Here is a 22,772-nt window from a genome sequence, read left to right on the forward strand (position 1 = left end):
GCAGGCCCGCGGGCCACGCCCTCCTCCACATGGGGGGTTAAATCACCAAAAATGAATCCCGGGCGCTGCTGCCCACTGCTCCCCTATATATATATATATATATATATATACATGTATTTTTTTCTCAAATTTCTCAATCAGTTTCAGCCCTAAATAAAAATAGCAAACCTGTCATGTTTTGTTTTGTATGTGTAAGCCTCTGAATGCCCTGTTTTATTGTGACTTTTTGCATCAAATGGGATCATCCATCCAGTAAAATGTTGGAGTACTGAGGCCAAGATCAGGCCTTAACATGTCTAAGATTCCTACTCTCGGTTTTGCCCGCTACAAAAAAAAAAAACATAAAATAAACTTTGTCCGAGGTTTTTCTTTGCATTTCTTCATGAACTGTTGCGTCACTACTTGCCACACCCTCCCAATAAAAGCTACCACCGCGTCAAAGTCCTGTAAGAAACACTTAAACAAAATTGTCCCACCTTATTTAAAAAAAAATAATGACAAAGTTAACTCTCCAAACTGTTCCAACAAAGTTGGGAGCATAGAATTGTCCAAAAATGTTTTGGTATCCTGGAGCATTCAAAGTTCCTTTCACTGGAACTAAGCTTCCAAGTCCAACTCCTGAAAAACAACTCCACACCATAATTCCTCCACCACCAAATTGAATTCTGTCTCTGTTCAATTCCTTGCTCCTTTGCCTGTTTAATAGATGTCATCAGTGTTTGAAGCTGACATAATGCAAACACAATTAAAGCTGCAAGCAGCGATGGACGGGACCGACTTTTGCTGGTGTTTCCTGCCTTTAACCATTCAACATATCTTTACCTGCACATTACCTACCTTCCCTGCATCCTGGGGTCACACTGGTGCTTCTTTCTTTCACATATACATGCTGGTGCTTCCTGCCATCACCCAGACAACATATCTTTACCTGCACGTTATCTACCTTCTCTGCATTGTGTGGTCACGCTGGTGCTTCCTGCTTTTAAGCGGCCATCTTGACGGCAGCAGCGCAGCAGTTCTTTGAAGGCTCGTAAAATCAAAACCGGAGCAGTTAGAAAAACTCTTTGCGCAACTTTTAATCAGAAGGGTTCGATCTCTTTCCTGTGCGAGTTTGAAGCCGGCACAACAAACACGCTCAGAGAAGATAATGTTTGAAAAAAAGTGACAGGTTTTTACAAAACTTTTGTTTTTGAGGGGTAATTGCCAACTTCCTTTTGATTTTTGCTGAAGGATGTCAATTATTGAAATGTAGGTCTAAGTGAGACCTACATAGAGGTTCATGTCCCTACGACATCCGTACTGGAATTTACAGCCAGTTTTGTCTGTGTTTTCTTCCTAGGAGCCGTTTTGTCTTTTTTATTCCTAGGGGGCGCTAGAATGCAATTTTGAGTTTTGGGGTTACGTTTTTTGATCAAATGGCAATTTTCGCCAGTCCTGATGTGTGTGTCCAGTTTGGTGATTTTTGAAGCATTTTAGGGGGTCAAATTACAGCTCAAAGAGGCAAAAATGACATTTTTTAGGAAACTTTTGTTTTGAAGTGGTTTTTGCCAACTTCCTGTTGATTTTTGCTGAAGGATGTCAATTATTGAAATGTAGGTCTAAATGAGACCTACATAGAGGTTCATGTCTCTACGACATTCGTACTGGAATTTACAGCCAGTTTTGTCTGTGTTTTCTTCCTAGGAGCAGTTTTGTCTTTTTTATTCCTAAGGGGCAGCAGAATGCAATTTTGAGTTTTGGGGTTAGGTTTTTTGATTAAATTGCAATTTTCGCCAGTCCTGATGTGTGTGTCCAGTTTGGTGAGTTTTGAAGCATTTTAAGGGGGTCAAATTTCAGCTCAAAGAGGCAAAAATTACATTTTTTAGAAAACTTTTGTTTTGAAGTGATTTTTGCCAACTTCCTGTTGATTTTTGCTCAAGGAGGTCAATTATAGAAAAGTAGGTCTAAGTCAGACCTACATAGAGGTTCATGTTTCTACGACATTCATACTGGAATTTACAGCCAGTTTTGTCTGTGTTTTCTTCCTAGGAGCAGTTTTGTCTTTTTTATTCTTAGGGGGCGGCAGAATGCAATTTTGAGTTTTGTGGTTAGGTTTTTTTGATTAGATCGCAACTTTTGCCATTCCTAATGTGTGTGTCCAGTTTGGTGAGTTTTAAAGCATTTTAAGGGGGTCAAATTACAGCTCAAAGAGGCAAAAATGACATTTTTTTAGGAAACTTTTGTTTTGAAGTGGTTCTTGCCAACTTCCTGTTGATTTTTGCTGAAGGAGGTCAGTATATGAAATCTAGGTCTAAGTCAGACCTACATAGAGGTTTTTGTTTCATGTCTCTACAACATTCCTAAAGGATATTACAAGCAGTTTTGTCTGTATTTTTTCCTAGGGGGCGCTAGAGCGCAATTTTGAGTTTTGGGTTTTGTTTTTTTGAATAGTCCTGATGTGTGTGTTAAATTTGGTGAGTTTTTAAAGCATTTTAAGGGTGTCAAATTACAACTCAAAGAGGCAAAAATGACATTTTTTAGGAAACTTTTGTTTTGAAGTGGTTTTTGCCAACTTCCTGTTGATTTTTGCTGAATGAGGTCAGTATATGAAATCTAGGTCTAAGTCAGACCTACATAGAGGTTTTTGTTTCATGTCTCTACAACATTCCTACCGGAAGTTACACGCAGTTTTGTCTGTTTTTTTCCTAGAGGGCGCTAGAGCGCAATTTTAAGTTTTGTTTTTTTGTTTTTTTTGATTAAATCGAAATTTTCACCAGTCCTGATGTGTGTGTTAAATTTGGTGAGTTTTTAAAGCATATTAAGGGGGTCAAATTATAGCTCAAAGAGGCAAAAATGACAATTTTTTTTAGGAAACTTTTGTTTTGAAGTGGTTCTTGCCAACTTCCTGTTGATTTTTGCTGAATGAGGTCAGTATATGAAATCTAGGTCTAAGTCAGACCTACATAGAGGTTTTTGTTTCATGTCTCTACAACATTCCTAACGGATATTACAAGCAGTTTGGTCTGTATTTTTTCCTAGGGGGCGCTAGAGCGCAATTTTGAGTTTTGTGTTTTGTTTTTTTGAATAGTCCTGATGTGTGTGTTAAATTTGGTGAGTTTTTAAAGCATGTTAAGGGGGTCAAATTACAGCTTAAAGAGGCAAAAATGACTTTTTTAGGAAACTTTTGTTTTGAAGTGGTTCTTGCCAACTTCCTGTTGATTTTTGCTGAATGAGGTCAGTATATGAAATCTAGGTCTAAGTCAGACCTACATAGAGGTTTTTGTTTCATGTTTCTACGACATTCCTAACGGATATTACAAGCAATTTTGTCTGTTTTTTTCCTAGGGGGCGCTAGAGCGCAATTTTGAGTTTTGTGTTTTGTTTTTTTGAATAGTCCTGATGTGTGTGTTAAATTTGGTGAGTTTTTAAAGCATGATAAGGGGGTCAAATTACAGTTCAAAGAGGCGGCGGTATAATAATAATAATAAAATAATACAATAGGGTCCTCTGCCCCTTTTAATTATAGAGAAATCGTCTGATGAATGTACAGTACAGTACAGTAGCCATTGGAAACCCATTTGGTGTGTGTGTGTGTGTGTGTGTGTGTGTGTGTGTGTGTGTGTGTGTGTGTGTGTGTGTGTGTGTGTGTGTGTGTGTGTGTGTGTGTGTGTGTGTGTGCAGGGTACCTAATGAAGTGGCCACCCACTTGCAGCCATGCATGTTGGCGCCCAGGCGGGGAGGATGCTGATGGAGGAGGAGGAGAAGGAGGAGGAGGAGAAGGAGGAGGAGAGTCGCACGCCACTAGTTGCTGTCCAGCTGTCACGGCGGATCCTCAGCAGCTACCTGTTGCCTCCTGTCTGCCAAGAGAGAAGTGAGAGAGCCTGAATTGTTGAGGCAGCCAGCCCGGAGGATGTCGGCCATGGCGATGTGCGCGTGAGGAGGAGGACGAGGCTTCTGGCTGGGGTGGGGTCGCCGTGTCTCCCGGTGAAGAACCATGGTGGAGCTGGAGAAGGAGGTGCTGCCGCTGCCGCCGAGGTACCGCTTTCGGGACCTGTTGCTCGGGGACTGGCAGGCCGACGACAGGTAGGTGGCTGCATGCTTGGTTTTTTTGTTTTGTTTTGTTTTTTACGCACGGGCGCAGCTTTTAACGCCGCAACAGGTCCGCGAGCTCCTCTCAGCAGCACATATTGTCTGTGCACCAAAACAAGCATGCACCTTTCTGGTGGAGCAGCTGCCACCTGCACACGCAACTGGAGGGAGGCTGCGCGCACTAACTGCCAATTAACCTTTGCTTGCTCTCCGTGGACACATCTCAGCTGCACATGCAATAAAACAACCTGAGCTGCACATGCGTGTACAAACCCTGTTTCCATAGGAGGCGGGAAATTGTGTTAGATGTAAATATAAACAGAATACAATGATTTGCAAATCCTTTTCAAGCCATATTCAGTTGAATATGCTACAAAGACAACATATTTGATGTTCAAACTCATAAACTTTATTTATTTTTTGCAAATAATAATTAACTTAGAATTTCATGGCTGCAACATGTGCCAAAGTAGTTGGGAAAGGGCATGTTCACCACTGTGTTACATCACCTTTTCTTTTAACAACACTCAATAAACGTTTGGGAACTGAGGAAACTAATTGTTGAAGCTTTGAAAGTGGAATTCTTTCCCATTCTTGTTTTATGTAGAGCTTCAGTCCTTCAACAGTCCGGGGTCTCCGCTGTCGTATTTTACGCTTCATAATGCCCCACACATTTTCCATGGGAGACAGGTCTGGACTGCAGGCGGGCCAGGAAAGTACACATACACTTTTTTTTTTACTAAAGCCACGCTGTTGTAACACATGCTGAATGTGGCCTCTGAAATAAGCAGGGGCGTCCATGAAAAAGACGGCGCTTAGATGGCAGCATATGTTGTTCCAAAAGCTGTATGTACCTTTCAGCATTAATGGTGCCTTCACAGATGTGTAAGTTACCCATGCCTTGGGCACTAATGTACCCCCATACCATCACACATGCTGGCTTTTACACTTTGCGTCGATAACAGTCTGGATGGTTCGCTTCCCCTTTGGTCCGGATGACACGATGTTGAATATTTCCAAAAAACAATTTGAAATGTGGACTCGTCAGACCACAGAACACTTTTCCACTTTGCATCAGTCCATCTTAGATGATCTCGGGCCCAGAGAAGCCGGCGGCGTTTCTGGATGTTGTTGATAAATGGCTTTCGCTTTGCATCGTAGAGTTTTAACTTGCACTTACAGATGTAGCGACCAACTGTATTTAGTGACAGTGGTTTTCTGAAGTATTCCTGAGCCCATGTGGTGATATCCTTTAGAGATTGATGTGGGTTTTTGATACAGTGCCGTCTGAGGGATGGAAGGTCACGGTCATTCAATGTTGGTTTCCGGCCATGCTGCTTACGTGGAGTGATTTCTCCAGATTCTCTGAACCTTTTGATGATATTATGGAGCGTAGATGTTGAAATCCCTAAATTTCAAATTAGCCTGCACACCTGTGGGATGTTCCAAATAAGTGTTTGATGAGCATTCCTCAATTTTATCAGTATTTATTGCCACCTTTCCCAACTTGTTTGTCACGTGTTGCTGGCATCAAATTCTAAAGTTAATGATTATTTGCAAAAAAACAAAAAGTTTATGAGTTTGAACATGAAATATGTTGTCTTTGTAGCATATTCAACTGAATATGGCTTGAAAAGGATTTGCAAATCATTGTATTCTGTTTATATTTACATCTAACACAATTTCCCAACTCATATGGAAACGGGGTTTGTAGAATAGAATAGAATAGAATAGAAAGTATTTTATTGATACCTGGGGGGAAATTCAGCTTACATTAGATATGTCAGATTGTAGGTGGGTTTATTTTGTACCCTTCGAGTTCATATTTTACTCTTTGTTGAATTTTTGTTGCGTTTCACTCTATTGTAAAATATGTCGATCGAAAGCGGCTGGGACATTCATATTTCGTCAATATTCAGTGTTTTATCGTTCACAGAAAAATGTAAAATTCCATTGCGTTTTTTAAGGCGGTCTGTCATTACGTTTTTAGCATTCAATGAAGACATTATTGTGAGGTTCTGTATTAGTGTTCCTATAAATAGATATACCGGCCCCCAAACACATTTTTTCTTTAATTGTGGCCCCGAGTCAAAATAATTGCTCAGGCCAGATATAGATTAACTAGCACCAACCTGAGCTACACATGCATATAGAATAACTAGCACCAACCTGACTTGCACATGCATATAGAATATCTAGAACCAACCTGACTTGCACATGCATATAGAATATCTAGAACCAACCTGACTTGCACATGCATATAGAATATCTAGAACCAACCTGACTTGCACATGCATATAGAATATCTAGAAGGGTGAGAAGCTCTGCCATCCGGGAGGAGCTCAACGTAAAGCCGCTGCTCCTCCACATCGAGAGGAGCCAGATGAGGTGGTTCGGGTCTCTGGTCAGGATGCCACCCGAACGCCTCCCTAGGGAGGTGTTTAGGGCACGTCCAGCTGGTAGGAGGCCACGGGGAAGACCCAGGACACGTTGGGAAGACTATGTCTCCCGGCTGGCCTGGGAACACCTCGGGATCCCCCGGGAAGAGCTAGACGAAGTGGCTGGAGATAGGGAAGTCTGGGCTTCCCTGCTTAGGCTGCTGCCCCCGCGACCCGACCTAGGATCAGCGGAAGATGATGGATGGATGGATGGAACCTGACTTGCACATGCATATAGAATATCTAGAACCAACCTGACTTGCACATGCATATAGAATAACTAGCACCAACCTGACTTGCACATGCATGTAGAATAACTAGCACCAACCTGACTTGCACATGCATATAGAATATGTAGAACCAACCTGACTTGCACATGCATAGAGAATAACTAGCACCAACCTGACTTGCACATGCATATAGATTAACTAGAACCAACCTGACTTGCACATGCATGTAGAATAACTAGCACCAACCTGACTTGCACATGCATATTGAATATCTAGAACCAACCTGACTTGCACATGCATATAAAATAACTAGCACCAACCTCCATGTGAGCTGGATTGACTCTTTTCACGCCGCCAAAGTTGCATGTGAGCGGTGTCTGTGCATGCAGAGCCTCCATGACCAACAGACCATGCAACATGTCACGCAGAAGCACCTCCGACACATTCCCCCCCCAATTAAAAGACCTCAGGCTGTTTGGCACCCACTTAGCTCTTTTTGGAGGGTGGGGGGGTGGGTGTGGGGGGGGGGGGGGGGGGGTTCCTTTGATCAAAAGTGTCAGGGTTGGATTTATTTGAACTGCAAAAAAAGCAGCAGGTGTTTTGAAGTGAAGTGAAGTGAATTATATTTATATAGCGCTTTTCTCTAGTGACTCAAAGCGCTTTACATAGTGAAACCCAATATCTAAGTTACATTTAAAGCAGTGTGGGTGGCACTGGGAGCAGGTGGGTAAAGTGTCTTGCCCAAGGACACAACGGCAGTGACTAGGATGGCGGAAGCGGGAATCGAACCTGCAACCGTCAAATTGCTGGCACGGCCACTCTACCAACTGAGCTGCCCTCTGTCTGTGTCCCAGGAACTTTTATCAGATCAAACATGGATTGATGGACATGTTGCATCATTTTAAAAATAATATTACATTTTGACATTTTATTACTATTTATTGTTTTAATTAGAGATGTCCGATAATGGCTTTTTTGCCAATATTCCGATATTGTCCAACTCTTAATTTAATCAACCGATACCGATATATACAGTAGTGGAATGAACACATTATTATTAAATCTGGTCAGGTTTGTACCTGACAGTTTGGTTATCTTCTAGTTTTTCCTCTGAGTTTGTCTTATTTCCTGTAAGCGCTCTTATTTCCTGCTGCTATCCCATAGTGCTTTTTCCCTTTAGCTGTGGCTGATTGGCACCGGGCCACACCTGGTGTCAATCAGCCCGTGGCTATTTAGACCTGCTTGTCCCTCCACTCTGGGCTGGATTATTGTCGTTACTTCTTGTCGCACCTACCGTTTGTACCTGCATCCTATAGCTGTTGACAGCGTGCTGTCATTTCGTCCAAGTTCCTGTTTCCTGTCTCCTAGTTCCTGGTTTGGGTTCTTTTCGTTATTTTTGAAGATTAAATCATGTTTACCTGCACGATGCCTGCCACCTTCTCTGCATCTTGGGGTTCGTCAACAACAACATTTGACAAATCTGTTGTGATGTCCCCCTGGACGCATTAAACAATGTAACAAGGTTTTACAAAATAAATCAACTCAAGTTATGGAAAAAATGCCAACATAGTCTGCCATATTTATTATTGAAGTCACAAAGCGCATTATTTTTTATTTAACATGCCTCAAAACAGCAGCTTGGAATTTGGGACATGCTCTCCCTGAGAGAGCATGAGGAGGTTGAGGTATAGCGTCCTGGAAGGGTTAGTGCTGCAAGGGGTTCTGGGTATTTGTTGTGTTGTGTTACCTGAAATGTGTATGTCATTCTTGTTTGGTGTGGCTTCACAGTGTGTCGCATATTTGTCACAGTTTTAAAGTTGTTTACACGGCCACCCTCAGTGTGACCTGTATGGCCATTGACCAAGTATGCCTTGCATTCACTTGTGTGTGTATGAAAAGCCGCATATATTATGTGTCTTTAAGTTTTATTGGCGCTCTGTACTTCTCCCTGCATCCGACATAAATTAAACTTTTTTTAGAACCGATACCGATAATTTCTGATATTACATTTTAAAGCTTATATCGGCCGATAATATCAGCAGGCAAATGTTATCGGACTTCTCTAGTTTTGATTGGTTTTACCCTGTGAAATCGTTTTGAATCATATTTATTTTTATCTTGTTTTTATATTGGTTTTATATTTATTTATTTTCTGTTTTTAATTCAGTCATTGGTGGAGCTAAAAGTAATATTTGAATATTGTTTTTAATATTGTTGTGCAGCACTTTGGAATAATTTATGTTGTGTAAATGTGCTTTAAAGTGGATTGGAATAAACAAGCAAACTAAAATATTGCAATATTGATACTAAAAACACAAAGCTGCCATGTAGGCAGTTTTTTTACTTTAAAACTGTCATTGCTAAAAAACAACAAAAAAAAAACAACGTATAATTGACGGAAAAATCTGAAGTTTCTCATTGTCATCCCATTGCGTTGAGTTTTTCCTTGCCCTGATGTGGGATATTTGTCTACTTGTCTACTGCATCAAAATCAAAGCTGTCATTAATTATTCATCTATCCAAGGCTTTATCTATGGAGGCATCACCCACACTCTACTTTCAAAATGTTGCTTATTTTGCATTTTCCCCTTTTAAAAACAACAGTTGATATTAAAAAAAAAAAAAAAGGTTGTGAATCACAAAAAAAAAACCCAAAAGCCTTAATAAGAATGGAGTTAAATGCTCTGAAGTGTCAATAGTTGTACTGAGCAGTGTTGTGTATGAATGGCTGAATGTGAACACTTGCAGCTAAATGCTGACTGCATGTGGGCGGGACTTGTGAAGTGGGGGGTGGAGCCTGTGAAGGAGGTGAGCAGCACATTGGCCCCGCCCACCTGATTTCATGGAGGGCTTTTAGCTCAGGAGGTTGCCTCTCGCTTGCATCGCCTCACTCGTGTCATTTCAGTGCAGGTTGGAGAATGTCAGGAGATTGTTGGAACACTTCAGCCTCGTCTGTGTGTGTGTGTGTGTGTGTGTGTGTGTGTGTGTGTGTGTGTGTGTGTGTGTGTGTGTGTGTGTGTGTGCGTCGGTATCTACATCTAACATAATAGTGAGAGTCCAGTCCATAGTGGATCTAACATAATAGTGAGAGTCCAGTCCATAGTGGATCTAACATAATAGTGAGAGTCCAGTCCATAGTGGATCTAACATAATAGTGTGAGAGTCCAGTCCATAGTGGATCTAACATAATAGTGAGAGTCCAGTCCATAGTGGATCTAACATAATAGTGAGAGTCCAGTCCATAGTGGATCTAACATAATAGTGAGAGAGTCCAGTCCATAGTGGATCTAACATAATAGTGAGAGTCCAGTCCATAGTGGATCTAACATAATAGTGTGAGAGTCCAGTCCATAGTGGATCTAACATAATAGTGAGAGTCCAATCCATAGTGGATCTAACATAATAGTGAGAGTCCAGTCCATAGTGGATCTAACATAATAGTGTGAGAGTCCAGTCCATAGTGGATCTAACATAATAGTGAGAGTCCAGTCCATAGTGGATCTAACATAATAGTGTGAGAGTCCAGTCCATAGTGGATCTAACATAATAGTGAGAGTCCAGTCCATAGTGGATCTAACATAATAGTGAGAGTCCAGTCCATAGTGGATCTAACATAATAGTGTGAGAGTCCAGTCCATAGTGGATCTAACATAATAGTGAGAGTCCAGTCCATAGTGGGGCCAGCAGGAGACCAGGGTCAGCAGTGCAGAGATGTCCCCAACCGATGCACAGGCAAGCGGTGACTCTGGACATCCAGTACTTCATCCATGGCCACCGGACTTGTGCACCCCCCCCTCCAAAAAGTAGAGGGGGGGGCAGAGCAGAAAAGAAACGGCAGATCAACTGGTCTAAAAAGGGAGTCTATTTAAAGGCTAGAGTATACAAATGAGTTTTAAGATGGGACTTAAATGCTTCTACTGAGGCAGCATCTCTAACTGTTACTGCTAGAACATTCCAGAGTACTGGAGCACCAATAGAAAACGCTCTATAGCCCGCAGACTTTTTTTTGGGGCTCTGGGAATCACTAATAAGCCGGAGTTCTTTGAAGGCTGATTTCTTGCCGGGACATATTGTATGATACAATTTCAAAAAGGGTTTGCAAATACATGTTATTTACCATTTGCACAAGTTCACTGGTTCTGGGTTTCGTAGCATCTGTGAAATTAAAGGAAATCCATCCATCCATCATCTTCCGCTTATCCGAGGTCGGGTCGCGGGGGCAGCAGCCTAAGCAGGGAAGCCCAGACTTCCCTCTCCCCAGCCAAAGGAAATATCCATTTTTATCTCGCAAGTATCGATCATTTTGAGGTTTGGCGTCCACCCAGCTACGATCCGGCACCTTCCTTGGCGTCGGTGAACCAGGAAGGAGCCGCTGATCACTAAGCAAACACCCTCATTGACATGCAGGTCTGTAATCACCTGATGTGGAGACACGGTGTGTTGACCTCCATGCGGGGGATCATTAGCAGGAATAAAGTGGACGGATCAGCAAGCAAGGCGAGGTGTGATTGATAGTGACACAGGACTTAATTAGCCGGGTTGTGCTGCCACGCTGCATTAATGAGGGGAGGCGCCTTTAACCAGCATGCCCTTCACTTCGGAAAAGTCTCTTCCAGACGTGACGACAACATTGACTCACGTTCTCACTATCGCCACGTGCACGCCTCTTGGACAGAGGTCTCAGACACGCGGCCCACGAGACGTTATTTTGCGGCCCCCACCTTAATATTCAAGATTCAATTTGTTCAATGAATAATGGAGACGTCAAAGAAGAAAGATGTAGGTGGGAAGCGGTGTATTGCGGCCGCCTTTAGCAACACAAACACAGCCGGTGGTTTCTTGTTCACATTCCCGAAAGATCAATCAATCAATCAATCAATGTTTACTTATATACCCCTAAATCACTAGTGTCTCAAAGGGCTGCACAAACCACCACGACATCCTCGGTAGGCCCACATAAGGGCAAGGAAAACTCACACCCAGTGGGACATCGGTGACAATAATGATCCAGTGGGACGTCTGTGACAATAATGATTATGAGAACCTTAGAGAGGAGGAAAGCAATGGATGTCGAGCGGGTCTAACATGATACTGTGAAAGTTCAATCCACAATGGATCCAACACAGTCGCGAGAGTCCAGTCCAAAGCGGGTCCAACTCAGCAGCGAGAGTCCCGTTCACAGCGGAGCCAGCAGGAAACCATCCCAAGCGGAGGCGGATCAGCAGCGCAGAGATGTCGAGGCGGATCAGCAGCGCAGAGATGTCCCCAGCCGATACACAGGCAAGCAGTACATGGCCACCGGATCGGACCGGACCCCCTCCACAGGGGAGAGTGGGACATAGAAGAAAAAGAAAAGAAACAGCAGATCAACTGGTCTAAAAAGGGAGTCTATTTAAAGGCTACAGTATACAAATGAGTTTTAAGGTGAGACTTAAATGCTTCTACTGAGGTGGCATCTCGAACTGTTACCGGGAGGGCATTCCAGAGTACTGGAGCCCGAACGGAAAACGCTCTATAGCCCGCAGACTTTTTTTGGGCTTTGGGAATCACTAACAAGCCGGAATCCTTTGAACGCAGATTTCTTGCCGGGACATACGGTACAATACAATCGGCAAGATAGGATGGAGCTAGACCGTGTAGTATTTTATACGTAAGTAGTAAAACCTTAAAGTCACATCTTAAGTGCACAGGAAGCCAGTGCAGGTGAGCCAGTATAGGTATATATGTATGTATATATGTATATAAAGGTATATACAGTATAGGTATATATGTATGTATATATGTATATAAAGGTATATACAGTATAGGTATATATGTATGTATATATGTATATAAAGGTATATACAGTACAGGCGTAATGTGATCAAACTTTCTTGTTCTTGTCAAAAGTCTAGCAGCCGCATTTTGTACCAACTGTAATCTTTTAATGCTAGACATGGGGAGACCCGAAAATAATACGTTACAGTAGTCGAGGCGAGACGTAACAAACGCATGGATAATGATCTCAGCGTCCTTAGTGGACAGAATGGAGCGAATTTTAGCGATATTACGGAGATGAAAGAAGGCCGTTTTAGTAACGCTTTTAATGTGTGCCTCAAAGGAGAGAGTTGGGTCGAAGATAATACCCAGATTCTTTACCGTGTCGCCTTGTTTAATTGTTTGGTTGTCAAATGTTAGAGTTGTATTATTAAATAGAGTTCGGTGTCTAGCAGGACCGATAATCAGCATTTCCGTTTTTTTGGCATTGAGTTGCAAAAAGTTAGCGGACATCCATTGTTTAATTTCATTAAGACACGCCTCCAGCTGACTACAATCCGGCGTGTTGGTCAGCTTTAGGGGCATGTAGAGTTGGGTGTCATCAGCATAACAGTGAAAGCTAACACCGTATTTGCGTATGATGTCACCTAGCGGCAGCATGTAGATGCTGAAGAGTGCAGGGCCAAGGACCGAACCCTGGGGAACTCCACACGTTACCTTAACATAGTCCGAGGTCACATTGTTATGGGAGACACACTGCATCCTATCAGTAAGATAAGAGTTAAACCAAGACAGGGCTAAGTCTGACATACCAATTCGTGTTTTGATACGTTCTAATAAAATATTATGATCGACGGTATCGAAAGCAGCGCTAAGATCGAGGAGCAGCAACATAGATGACGCATCAGAATCCATCGTTAGCAATAGATCATTAGTCATTTTTGCGAGGGCTGTCTCCGTCGAGTGATTTGCCCTGAAACCGGATTGAAAGGTTTCACATAGATTGTTAGACGCTAAGTGTTCATTTAACTGCTCCGCAACAATTTTTTCGAGGATTTTTGAAATAAAGGGAAGGTGAGACACCGGTCGGTAGTTTACCATGAGGTCAGGATCGAGGTTAGGTCTTTTAAGAAGAGGATGAATAACCGCTTTTTTGAATGCTAGGGGAACAGTGCCCGAGGAAAGTGATAAGTTTATAATATTTAGCACTGATGGACCTAATAATACAAAGAGCTCCTTGATCAGTTTCCCAGGAAGAGGGTCAAGTAAACATGTTGTTTGTTTTATTCCATTTACACGTTGTAACAATTCCTCTAATGTTATTTCCTCAAAACGAGAGAAACTATTTTGGAGGGCAGTATCCGCCGTATATACAATCGTATCAGTGTTAATAGAACCCCGTTGTAGCTGGGACGCATTGTCTTTAATCTCCTTTCTAATGACTTCAATTTTCTTACTAAAGAATTGCATAAAGTCATCAGCTGAGTGGGTGGAGCTACTGGAAGGAGTCCCTTGTTGGGTAAGCGATGCTACCGTACTAAACAAAAATTTAGGATCGTTTTTATTACGGTGGATGAGATTTGAGTAATAATTAGCTTTAGCTAAGGTAAGCATGCGTTTATAAGTTATTAAACCATCACTAAATGCTTGATGGTGCACCTCAAGTTTAGTCGTGCGCCATTTGCGTTCCAGCTTTCTGCATAATAATTTCTGAGCTCTAGTTTCTTCTGTAAACCACGGGGTGCGCTTTTTTGGAGCCTTTTTTAACTTTAGCGGTGCTATGTTATCAATGGTTTCGCGCAGGGCGTCGTTAAAGTTGTTAGTGAGGTTATCAATAGAGCCCACATACTTTGGGAATGGTGCCATTACCGAGGGCAGTAGGTCAGCAAGAGTTGTCGTTGTGGCCGTATTAATGTTGCGGCTGCTATAGCAGTTATTATTATTATTAGTTTGACGAACATGCGTCTGAACCTCGAATTTTATAAGGTAATGATCGGACAATACTTTAGTATACGGGAGTATCGTAACTTTGGAAGCGGTGATACCCCTGACAAGCACTAGGTCTATCGTATTACCGTTGCGATGCGTGGGTTCATTTATTATTTGTGTGAGACCACAGCTATCAATTATAGTCTGGAGCGCTACGCACGGTGGGTCCGATGGGGTATTCATATGGATATTAAAGTCCCCCATTATGATTATATTATCGGCGTGTGTCACTAGATCAGCAACGAACTCTGAGAATTCATTGATAAAGTCCGAACAGGGCCCTGGGGGGCGGTAGATAACAGCCAGGTGTAGAGGCAGCGGTGTGACAGACCTCATAGTAAGCACCTCAAACGATTTATATTTATTATTTATGTTAGGACTAAGGTTAAAGTTTTCGTTGTATATTAGTGCGACCCCCCCACCCCTTTTAAGCGGACGGGCAATATGCGCATGTGTAAAGTTAGGAGGACATGCCTCATTTAGCGCAAAAAAGTCGTTTGGTTTAAGCCAGGTTTCACTGAGACCGATGACGTTAAGATTGTTGTCTCTGATAATATCATTAACTAACAACGTTTTGGGAGACAATGATCTTATGTTTAAAAAACCTATATTATAGATAGTGGGCTGTTTTAGGGAATTTTTGATCAAATTATCCGTAGTAGCAATATTAATAATGTTGTGTTTATTATGCCCAGTGCATTCAGTATAATTACGACCATATCTAGGAATTGATACGACGGGAATGTTCCGATTGTTTGTTTGTTGCTTTGATAAACTGCACGCATCATAGTTAGCCACCTCAGTAACGGGGATTTTCCGATTGTTTGTTTGTTGCTTTGATAAACTGCACGCATCATAGTTAGCCACCTCAGTAACGGGGATTTTCCGATTGTTTGTTTGTTGCTTTGATAAACTGCACGCATCATGGTTAGCCACCTCAGTAACGGGGATTTTCCGATTGTTTGTTTGTTGCTTTGATAAACTGCACGCATCATGGTTAGCCACCTCAGTAAAACACATGTCCAACTCTGAAACACTCAAAGCAGAAAAAACTTGTTCTAATTTAACTGACTCCTTACCCAGACCAGTAGTCTCGCATTTTCCATCTAAATCCGTCTTCGGGATGGAGGAAAGTGGTGTTCTGTGGGGATTAGCCTTCTGCTTTGTTTTTAGCCCCGCTCGACATCCGCGTTTCCGATCACACCGCTGGCGTCTGCTCCGTAGACGGCCCCCGCTGCCACTAGACTCCGCTGCTTCACAGGCCGCTGGATGTAGCCGCCGACGTATCCCCATGCTAGTTAGCATGTTTAGCACGCCCGCGTCTATCAGTCCAAAACGGCCCAATATGTCCATATCCAGAAGTGTCTGGCGGTCGTACGTGATCACGGAGTGACCACGATGCGAGCCAGCCATGAAGTCTGCAGAACTGTCCGGCATTTCCGCCAAATGTTCCATCTTTAGCAAGAGCACCGCAGTGTCGCAGCCCGTCCGGGCGCCGCCATCTTGCCAAAAAGATGACGGTGAAGCTTTACTAATGAACAGAGCGGTCAAGCCAACATGGTTCTGGTAAATGGGTTGTACTTGTATAGTGCTTTTCTACCTTCAAGGTACTCAAAGCGCTTTTGACACTATTTCCACATTCACCCGTACACACACACATTCACACACTGATGGAGGGAGCTGCCATGCAAGGCCCTAACCACGAACCCTCAGGAGCAAGGGTGAAGTGTCTTGCTCAAGTACACAACAGACGTGACGAGGTTAGTAGAAGGTGGGGATTGAACCAGGAACTCTTAGGTTGCTGGCACGGCCACTCTCCCAACTTCGCCACGCTTCCCTACCACATGTCAACCGGCAGGTTTCGGTGAGAAAATGGTGATAATAAGTCAGCTATTACCGTAGACATGAACAGAGAGCTTGCGTTGTTCCTCCTGCAGCTGCGGACTCTCTAGCCTCCTCCCACTGGCCGCCCCCGAACGTCGGACACTTCCACCGTGGAGAAAGAAGGAAAAAATATATATCTCGCTGGCTGCGCCTCGTCGAGAAACGTGGCTTCCCTCAGAGACACTGTCAGTCACCACACCCATCCGACTTTCAGGTTGTACATGTACAACCATATAATCTCACTAAAACATTAGTAACACAGAAGGCAGATAAGGGATTTTCCAGAATTATCCTAGTAAATGTGTCTAATAACATCTGAATCGCTCCCACTGTATAGTCTTTTTTTAATTCCTTCACTCTCACTTTCCTCATCCACAAATCTTTCATCCTCGCTCAAATTAATGGGGAAATCGTCGCTTTTCTGGTCCGAATCGCTCCCACTGTATAGTCTTTTTTTATTCCTTCACTCTCACTTTCGTCATCCACAAATCTTTCATCCTCACTCAAATTAATGGGGAAATCGTCGCTTTTCTGGTCCGAATCGCTCCCACTGTATAGTCTTTTTTTATTCCTTCACTCTCACTTTCCTCATCCACAAATCTTTCATCCTCGCTCAAATTAATGGGAAAATCGTCACTTTTCCGGTCCGAATCGCTCTCGCTGCTGGTGGCCATGATTGTAAACAATGTTCAGATGTGAGGAGCTCCACAACCCGTGACGTCACGCGCACATCGTCTGCTACTTCCGGTACAGGCAAGGCTTTTTTATTAGCGACCAAAAGTTGCAAACTTTATCGTGGATGTTCTCTACTAAATCCTTTCAGCAAAAATATGGCAACATCGCAAAATGATGAAGTATGACACATAGAATGGAGCTGCTATCCCCGTTTGAATAAGAACATCTCATTTCAGTAGGCTTTTAAGTCCACGGCATGAATAACAATAACTTACTTAGAAAGGAACAGGATCCTCAGCATTGATATCATGGGTTTGTAGAAAGTGATACAGGGTGATGTCGCCAGGCTGACTACCTGGTAACTGTGGCTTAAATAACACTGTGGTGATTAGTGAAAACAGGTGAGTGACATGGGGACAGGTGAAAACCAATGGGTAACCATGGAAACAAGGCAAACAAGGAAGTGCAAAACAGGAAACAACGGAGTGTTACACAAAACAGAACATAAGTAAACACAACATGATCACGAGACATGACACACAGCAGCAGTTAAAGTGTCTTTAGTGAACAAAGATGAAAAGTGTCTACAGAGATGGTTCACAGTTCGGGGGTGGTCAAGGTAGCTGTCTTTTGTTCAAAAAGACAAAAGTAAAAACGGGGAGCTAGAAAGAAAGTTTAATGTTAGTGCGGCCGGCAAGTTTTATATGAATGGCGCTTGACAACGTTGTGTTATTTAACTTCAAAATGGCTCTTTCAACGTTCTGGGTTGCCTACCACTGCATTAGTGGAAAAGCGACAAATGAGTGAAACAGAGACGTTGCCATGGAGATGAAAGTTTTCTTACGTGCCTTGCTGCAGTCACACCGCCACACCTGTCCGGCAGTAATAACAGTCCCTGATAACCTGGACCAATTCAAACTGTTATTTTTATTTTTGTATAGTTTAATTTGCATCGCCTCACACGACGAACACTAGATATATTTCTAGATGACGCCGGAAACACTCCGGGAGCCATCACTTTTTTGCGCTCGCTATCCCTGTACTTTCCCATCTATTATCTGCTGACCGCCTTGTTGCTGTAAGGAGGAAAAGTGGAACGACACACATTGTGGTGATAACATTATTCTCTGTGCGTTTCCATATGAGTTGGGAAATTGTGTTAGATGTAAATATAAACAGAATACAATGATTTGCAAATCCTTTTCAAGCCATATTCAGTTGAATATGCTACAAAGACAACATATTTGATGTTCAAACTCATAAACTTTAATTTTTTTTGCAAATAATAATTAACTTAGAATTTCATGACTGCAACATTTGCCAAAGTAGTTGGGAAAGGGCATGTTCACCACTGTGTTACATCACCTTTTCTTTTAACAACACTCAATAAACGTTTGGGAACTGAGGAAACTAATTGTTGAAGCTTTGAAAGTGGAATTCTTTCCCATTCTTGTTTTATGTAGAGCTTCAGTCCTTCAACAGTCCGGGGTCTCCGCTGTCCTATTTTACGCTTCACACATTTTCCATGGGAGACAGGTCTGGACTGCAGGCGGGCCAGGAAAGTACCTGCACTCTTTTACTACGAAGCCACCATGTTGTAACACTTGTCTTGCTGAAATAAGCAGGGGCGTCCATGATAACGTTGCTTGGATGACAACATATGTTGTTCCAAAACCTGTATGTACCTTTCAGCATTAATGGTGCCTTCACAGATGTCTAAGTTACCCACGCCTTGGCCACTAATGCTGGATTTTGAACTTTGCGCCTATGGGGCGGCATAGCTCGGTTGGTAGAGTGGCCGTGCCAGCAACTTGAGGGTTGCAGGTTCGATTTCCGCTTCCGCCATCCTAGTCACTGGCGTTGTGTCCTTGGGCAAGACACTTTACCCACTGGCTCCCAGTGCCACCCACACTGGTTTAAATGTAACTTAGATATTGGGTTTCACTATGTAAAGCGCTGTGAGTCACTTGAGAAAAGCGCTATATAAATATAATTCATTTCATTTCATAACAATCCGAATGGTTATTTTCCTCTTTGTTCTGGAGGACACCACGTCCTCTGTTTCCAAATATAATTTGAAATGTGGACTCGTCAGACCACAGAACACCTTTCCACTTTGCATCAGTCCATCTTAGATGATCTCTGGCTCAGAGAAGCCGGCGGCGTTTCTGGGTGTTGTTGATAAATGGCTTTCGCTTTGCATAGTAGAGTTTTAACTTGCACTTACAGATGAAGCGACCAACTGTAGTTACTGACAGTGGTTTTATGAAGTGTTCCTGAGCCCATGTGGAGATATCCTTTACACACTGATGTCGGTTTTTGGTGCAGTACCGCCTGAGGGATCAAAAGTCTGTAATATCATGGCTTACGTGCAGTGATTTTTCCAGATTCTCTGAACCTTTTGATGATTTTACGGACCATAGATGGTAAAATCCCTAAATTCCTTGCTATGGCTCGTTGAGAAATGTTGTTCTAAAACTGTTCGACAATTTACTTACAAAGTGGTGACCCTCACCCCATCCTTGTTTGTGAATTACTTAGCGTTTCATGGAAGCTGTTTTTATAGCCAATCATGGCACCCACCTGTTCCCAATTAGCCTGCACACCTGTGGGATGTTCCAAATAAGTGTTTGATGAGCATTCCTCAACTTTATCAGTATTTATTGCCACCTTTCCCAACTTCTTTGTCACATGTTGCCGGCATCAAATCCTAAAGTTAATGATTATTTGCAAAAAAATAGTGTTTATGAGTTTGAACATCAAATATGTTGTCTTTGTAGCATATTCAACTGAATATGGCTTGAAAAGGATTTGCAAATCATTGTATTCTGTTTATATTTACATCTAACACAATTTCCCAACTCATACGGAAACGGGGTTGGTACAAATATATTCCACAACCCCAAACACGTCTTTTTCAAAGCCTGCCGTGAAGAGAAGGCTTAGTGCTGTGCAAAGACAATTCCGGGAGAAATGCAATATTTTTTTGCAGAGCACAGGGACAGCTTGACGTGTCTTATTTGCTCAGAGAAAGTTGTGGTGCACCAGGGACACAATTTGAGATGTCATTAGAAGACTAGACATGCTGAGGAGTAGGAAACATTTTTTTTTAAGAAATCTTTTCTGGCGGCCCAGCCTCACTCAGACTCTGCGTCCAGTGGCCCTCAGGTACATTGTGTTGGAGGCCCCTGCTCTTGGGTGTGCATCCATGTCACCTTCCACACCTCCACCCTCCTCCACCCTGATTGGAGTGGCTCGTCCTTGACTGGAGAGTTCCTGTGGAAGTGGGCAGAAAGACCCTGAGCTGACACACTTCTGACCAAAGAAAGATGTGAAAGAAGACATCATTCATAATTGATGTCTTTCACACAATTGCTTGATTGCCTCTGTGGTCCTCCCCCGCCAGCACTTGTGGGCATAGGTCTAGGCTCTCATCAATTTCATGCATGCTTTATGGACATTTCAAATGAAACACAGATTCAGGGTCATATTTGATGAAAAAAAAATAAGATGTAGCTTTGATTACCGTATTTAATTAAAAACCTCTTCTCACCCCGGCACTTACCAAAGGCATGCGGTAAATTTAGGCCTGCGCTTATAAATTTGAGTGTGATGTAAGGATACCATCATGAAAAGCACATTTAATAAAAAAAAACGTTATTATGGTCTTACCTTTACTTATAAATGAAGTCCATGCGCAGCTCCTTCTGATCAAAAGCATCGATAACTTGTTTATAGAAGTCTTCCTTATCTTTCTTCAGTTTTAAAAGTCTCTCTGTCTCGATGGAGATCTTCCTTTATTACCTCCTGCTTCCATTGAAAGTCCAGTTTAGAAAACGGTTTTATTTTAGATATGTAATCCTCCATGTTAAAAGTGCAAGCGAGAGGAAAAAATAAACGATCGCTGCTTGTTGTCACTTCTTCTGCAGCCGAGTAGTCGCAAGAAGGATCACTAGCGCCCTCTACCACCAAGAGGCGGGAGTCATTTAATGACTCACATTTGACACATGCAGCTACGGTATGTTAATAAAACATAGCTGCTTACTGTTCTTTTTAGCATATTCAATAGCTTGGACCTTAAATCCTACTGAATAGCTCTTAATCTTCTTCCCTTTATGTAATTTCAAATGATTGAAATCAGCCTCCTCCATTTTGAAAATGATGACAGGTGAAGTGTCACTCGTGACGTGACGAGTTTGACCCGGTGGAAATTCTAGGCATATGCTAATTATTTGGCAAAACGAGTTTAACCCGGCGGATATTCTAGACATGCGCTAATAAAAATAATATTTTGCGAAACGAGTTTGACCCGGCAGTAATTCTATATACCCGGCGGCAATTCAATGAAATACGGTAAATAGTAAGATTCGTGTGAATTAGGGTGGTCTCGATACTAATATTTCGGTATCGGTACCAAAATGTGTTTCGATACTTTTTTAAATAAAAGGAACCACAAAACAAATGTCATTATTGGCATTATTTGAAAAAAAAAATGATAGGGTACATGAAACGTATGTTTATTATTGTCATTTAGTCCTTAAAATAGTGGACTTGTCTTTTAGTAGTAAGTAAACAAACTCTTTGTGTGTGTAACGCACCGTCATTAAAACACCAGCTGTGTTTGTGTTGCTAAAGGCGGCCGCAATACACCGCTTCCCACCTACATCTTTCTTCTTTGACGTCTCCATTATTCATTGAAAAAATTGCAAAAGATTCAGCAACCCAGATGTCCAGAATACTGTGGAATTATGCGATTAAAGCAGACAACTTATAGCTGTGAACGGTGCTGGACCAAAATGTCTGCTACATTGCGTGACGTCACGTGCAAGCGTCATCACACCGCGACGTTTTAGAATGATACTTGCGCGCGATATTTAAAATTGCAATTTAGTAAACTAAAGCGGGCGTATTGGCATGTGTTGCAATGTTAATATTTCATCATTGATATATAAACTATCAGACTGCGTGGTCGCTAGTAGTGGCTTGACAGGTGCACGAGGAACGACGCAAGCTCTCCGCTCATGTCTACGGTACGAGCCAACTTAGTACCACCATTTTCTCACCGAAACCTGCCGGTTGATATGTGGTAGGGAACCATGTTCGCTTGACCGCTCTGTTCCATAGTAAAGCTTCACCGTCATCTTTCGGGAATGTAAACAATGAAACACCGGCTGTGTTTGTGTTGCTAAAGGCGGCCGCAATACACCGCTTCCCACCTACATCTTTCTTCTTTGACGTCTCCATTATTCATTGAACAAATTGCAAAAGATTCAGCAACACAGATGTCCAGAATACTGTGGAATTATGCGATTAAAGCAGACAACTTATAGCTGTGAACGGTGCTGGACCAAAATGTCTGCTACATTGCGTGACGTCACGTGCAAGCGTCATCACACCGCGACGTTTTAGCATGATACTTCCGCACGAAATTTAAAATTACAATTTAGTAAACTAAAGCGGCCGTATTGGCATGTGTTGCAATGTTAATATTTCATCATTGATATATAAACTATCAGACTGCGTGGTCGCTAGTAGTGGCTTGACAGGTGCACGAGGAACGACGCAAGCTCTCCGCTCATGTCTACGGTACGAGCCAACTTAGTACCACCATTTTCTCACCGAAACCTGCTGGTTGACATGTGGTAGGGAACCATGTTCGCTTGACCGCTCTGTTCCATAGTAAAGCTTCACCGTCATCTTTCGGGAATGTAAACAATGAAACACCGGCTGT

At 42.5% G+C, this 22,772-nt stretch overlaps 1 protein-coding gene across 1 annotated transcript in view; it reads left to right on the top strand.

The window, feature by feature from the left end:
• The first annotated feature begins 3,713 nt into the window (after positions 1-3,713).
• The window catches only part of kcnt2b (potassium sodium-activated channel subfamily T member 2b), a 148,562-nt gene continuing 129,503 nt past the window's right edge, over positions 3,714-22,772 (top strand). The window contains exon 1 of the mRNA XM_061905189.1: positions 3,714-4,062. Coding sequence (XP_061761173.1) covers positions 3,974-4,062 — 89 coding nt within the window. The 5' untranslated portion in view covers positions 3,714-3,973. The remainder of the gene's footprint in view (positions 4,063-22,772) is intronic.

Source organism: Nerophis ophidion, linkage group LG07 (assembly GCF_033978795.1).
Source record: "Nerophis ophidion isolate RoL-2023_Sa linkage group LG07, RoL_Noph_v1.0, whole genome shotgun sequence".
NCBI classification, from domain to species: domain Eukaryota; kingdom Metazoa; phylum Chordata; class Actinopteri; order Syngnathiformes; family Syngnathidae; genus Nerophis; species Nerophis ophidion.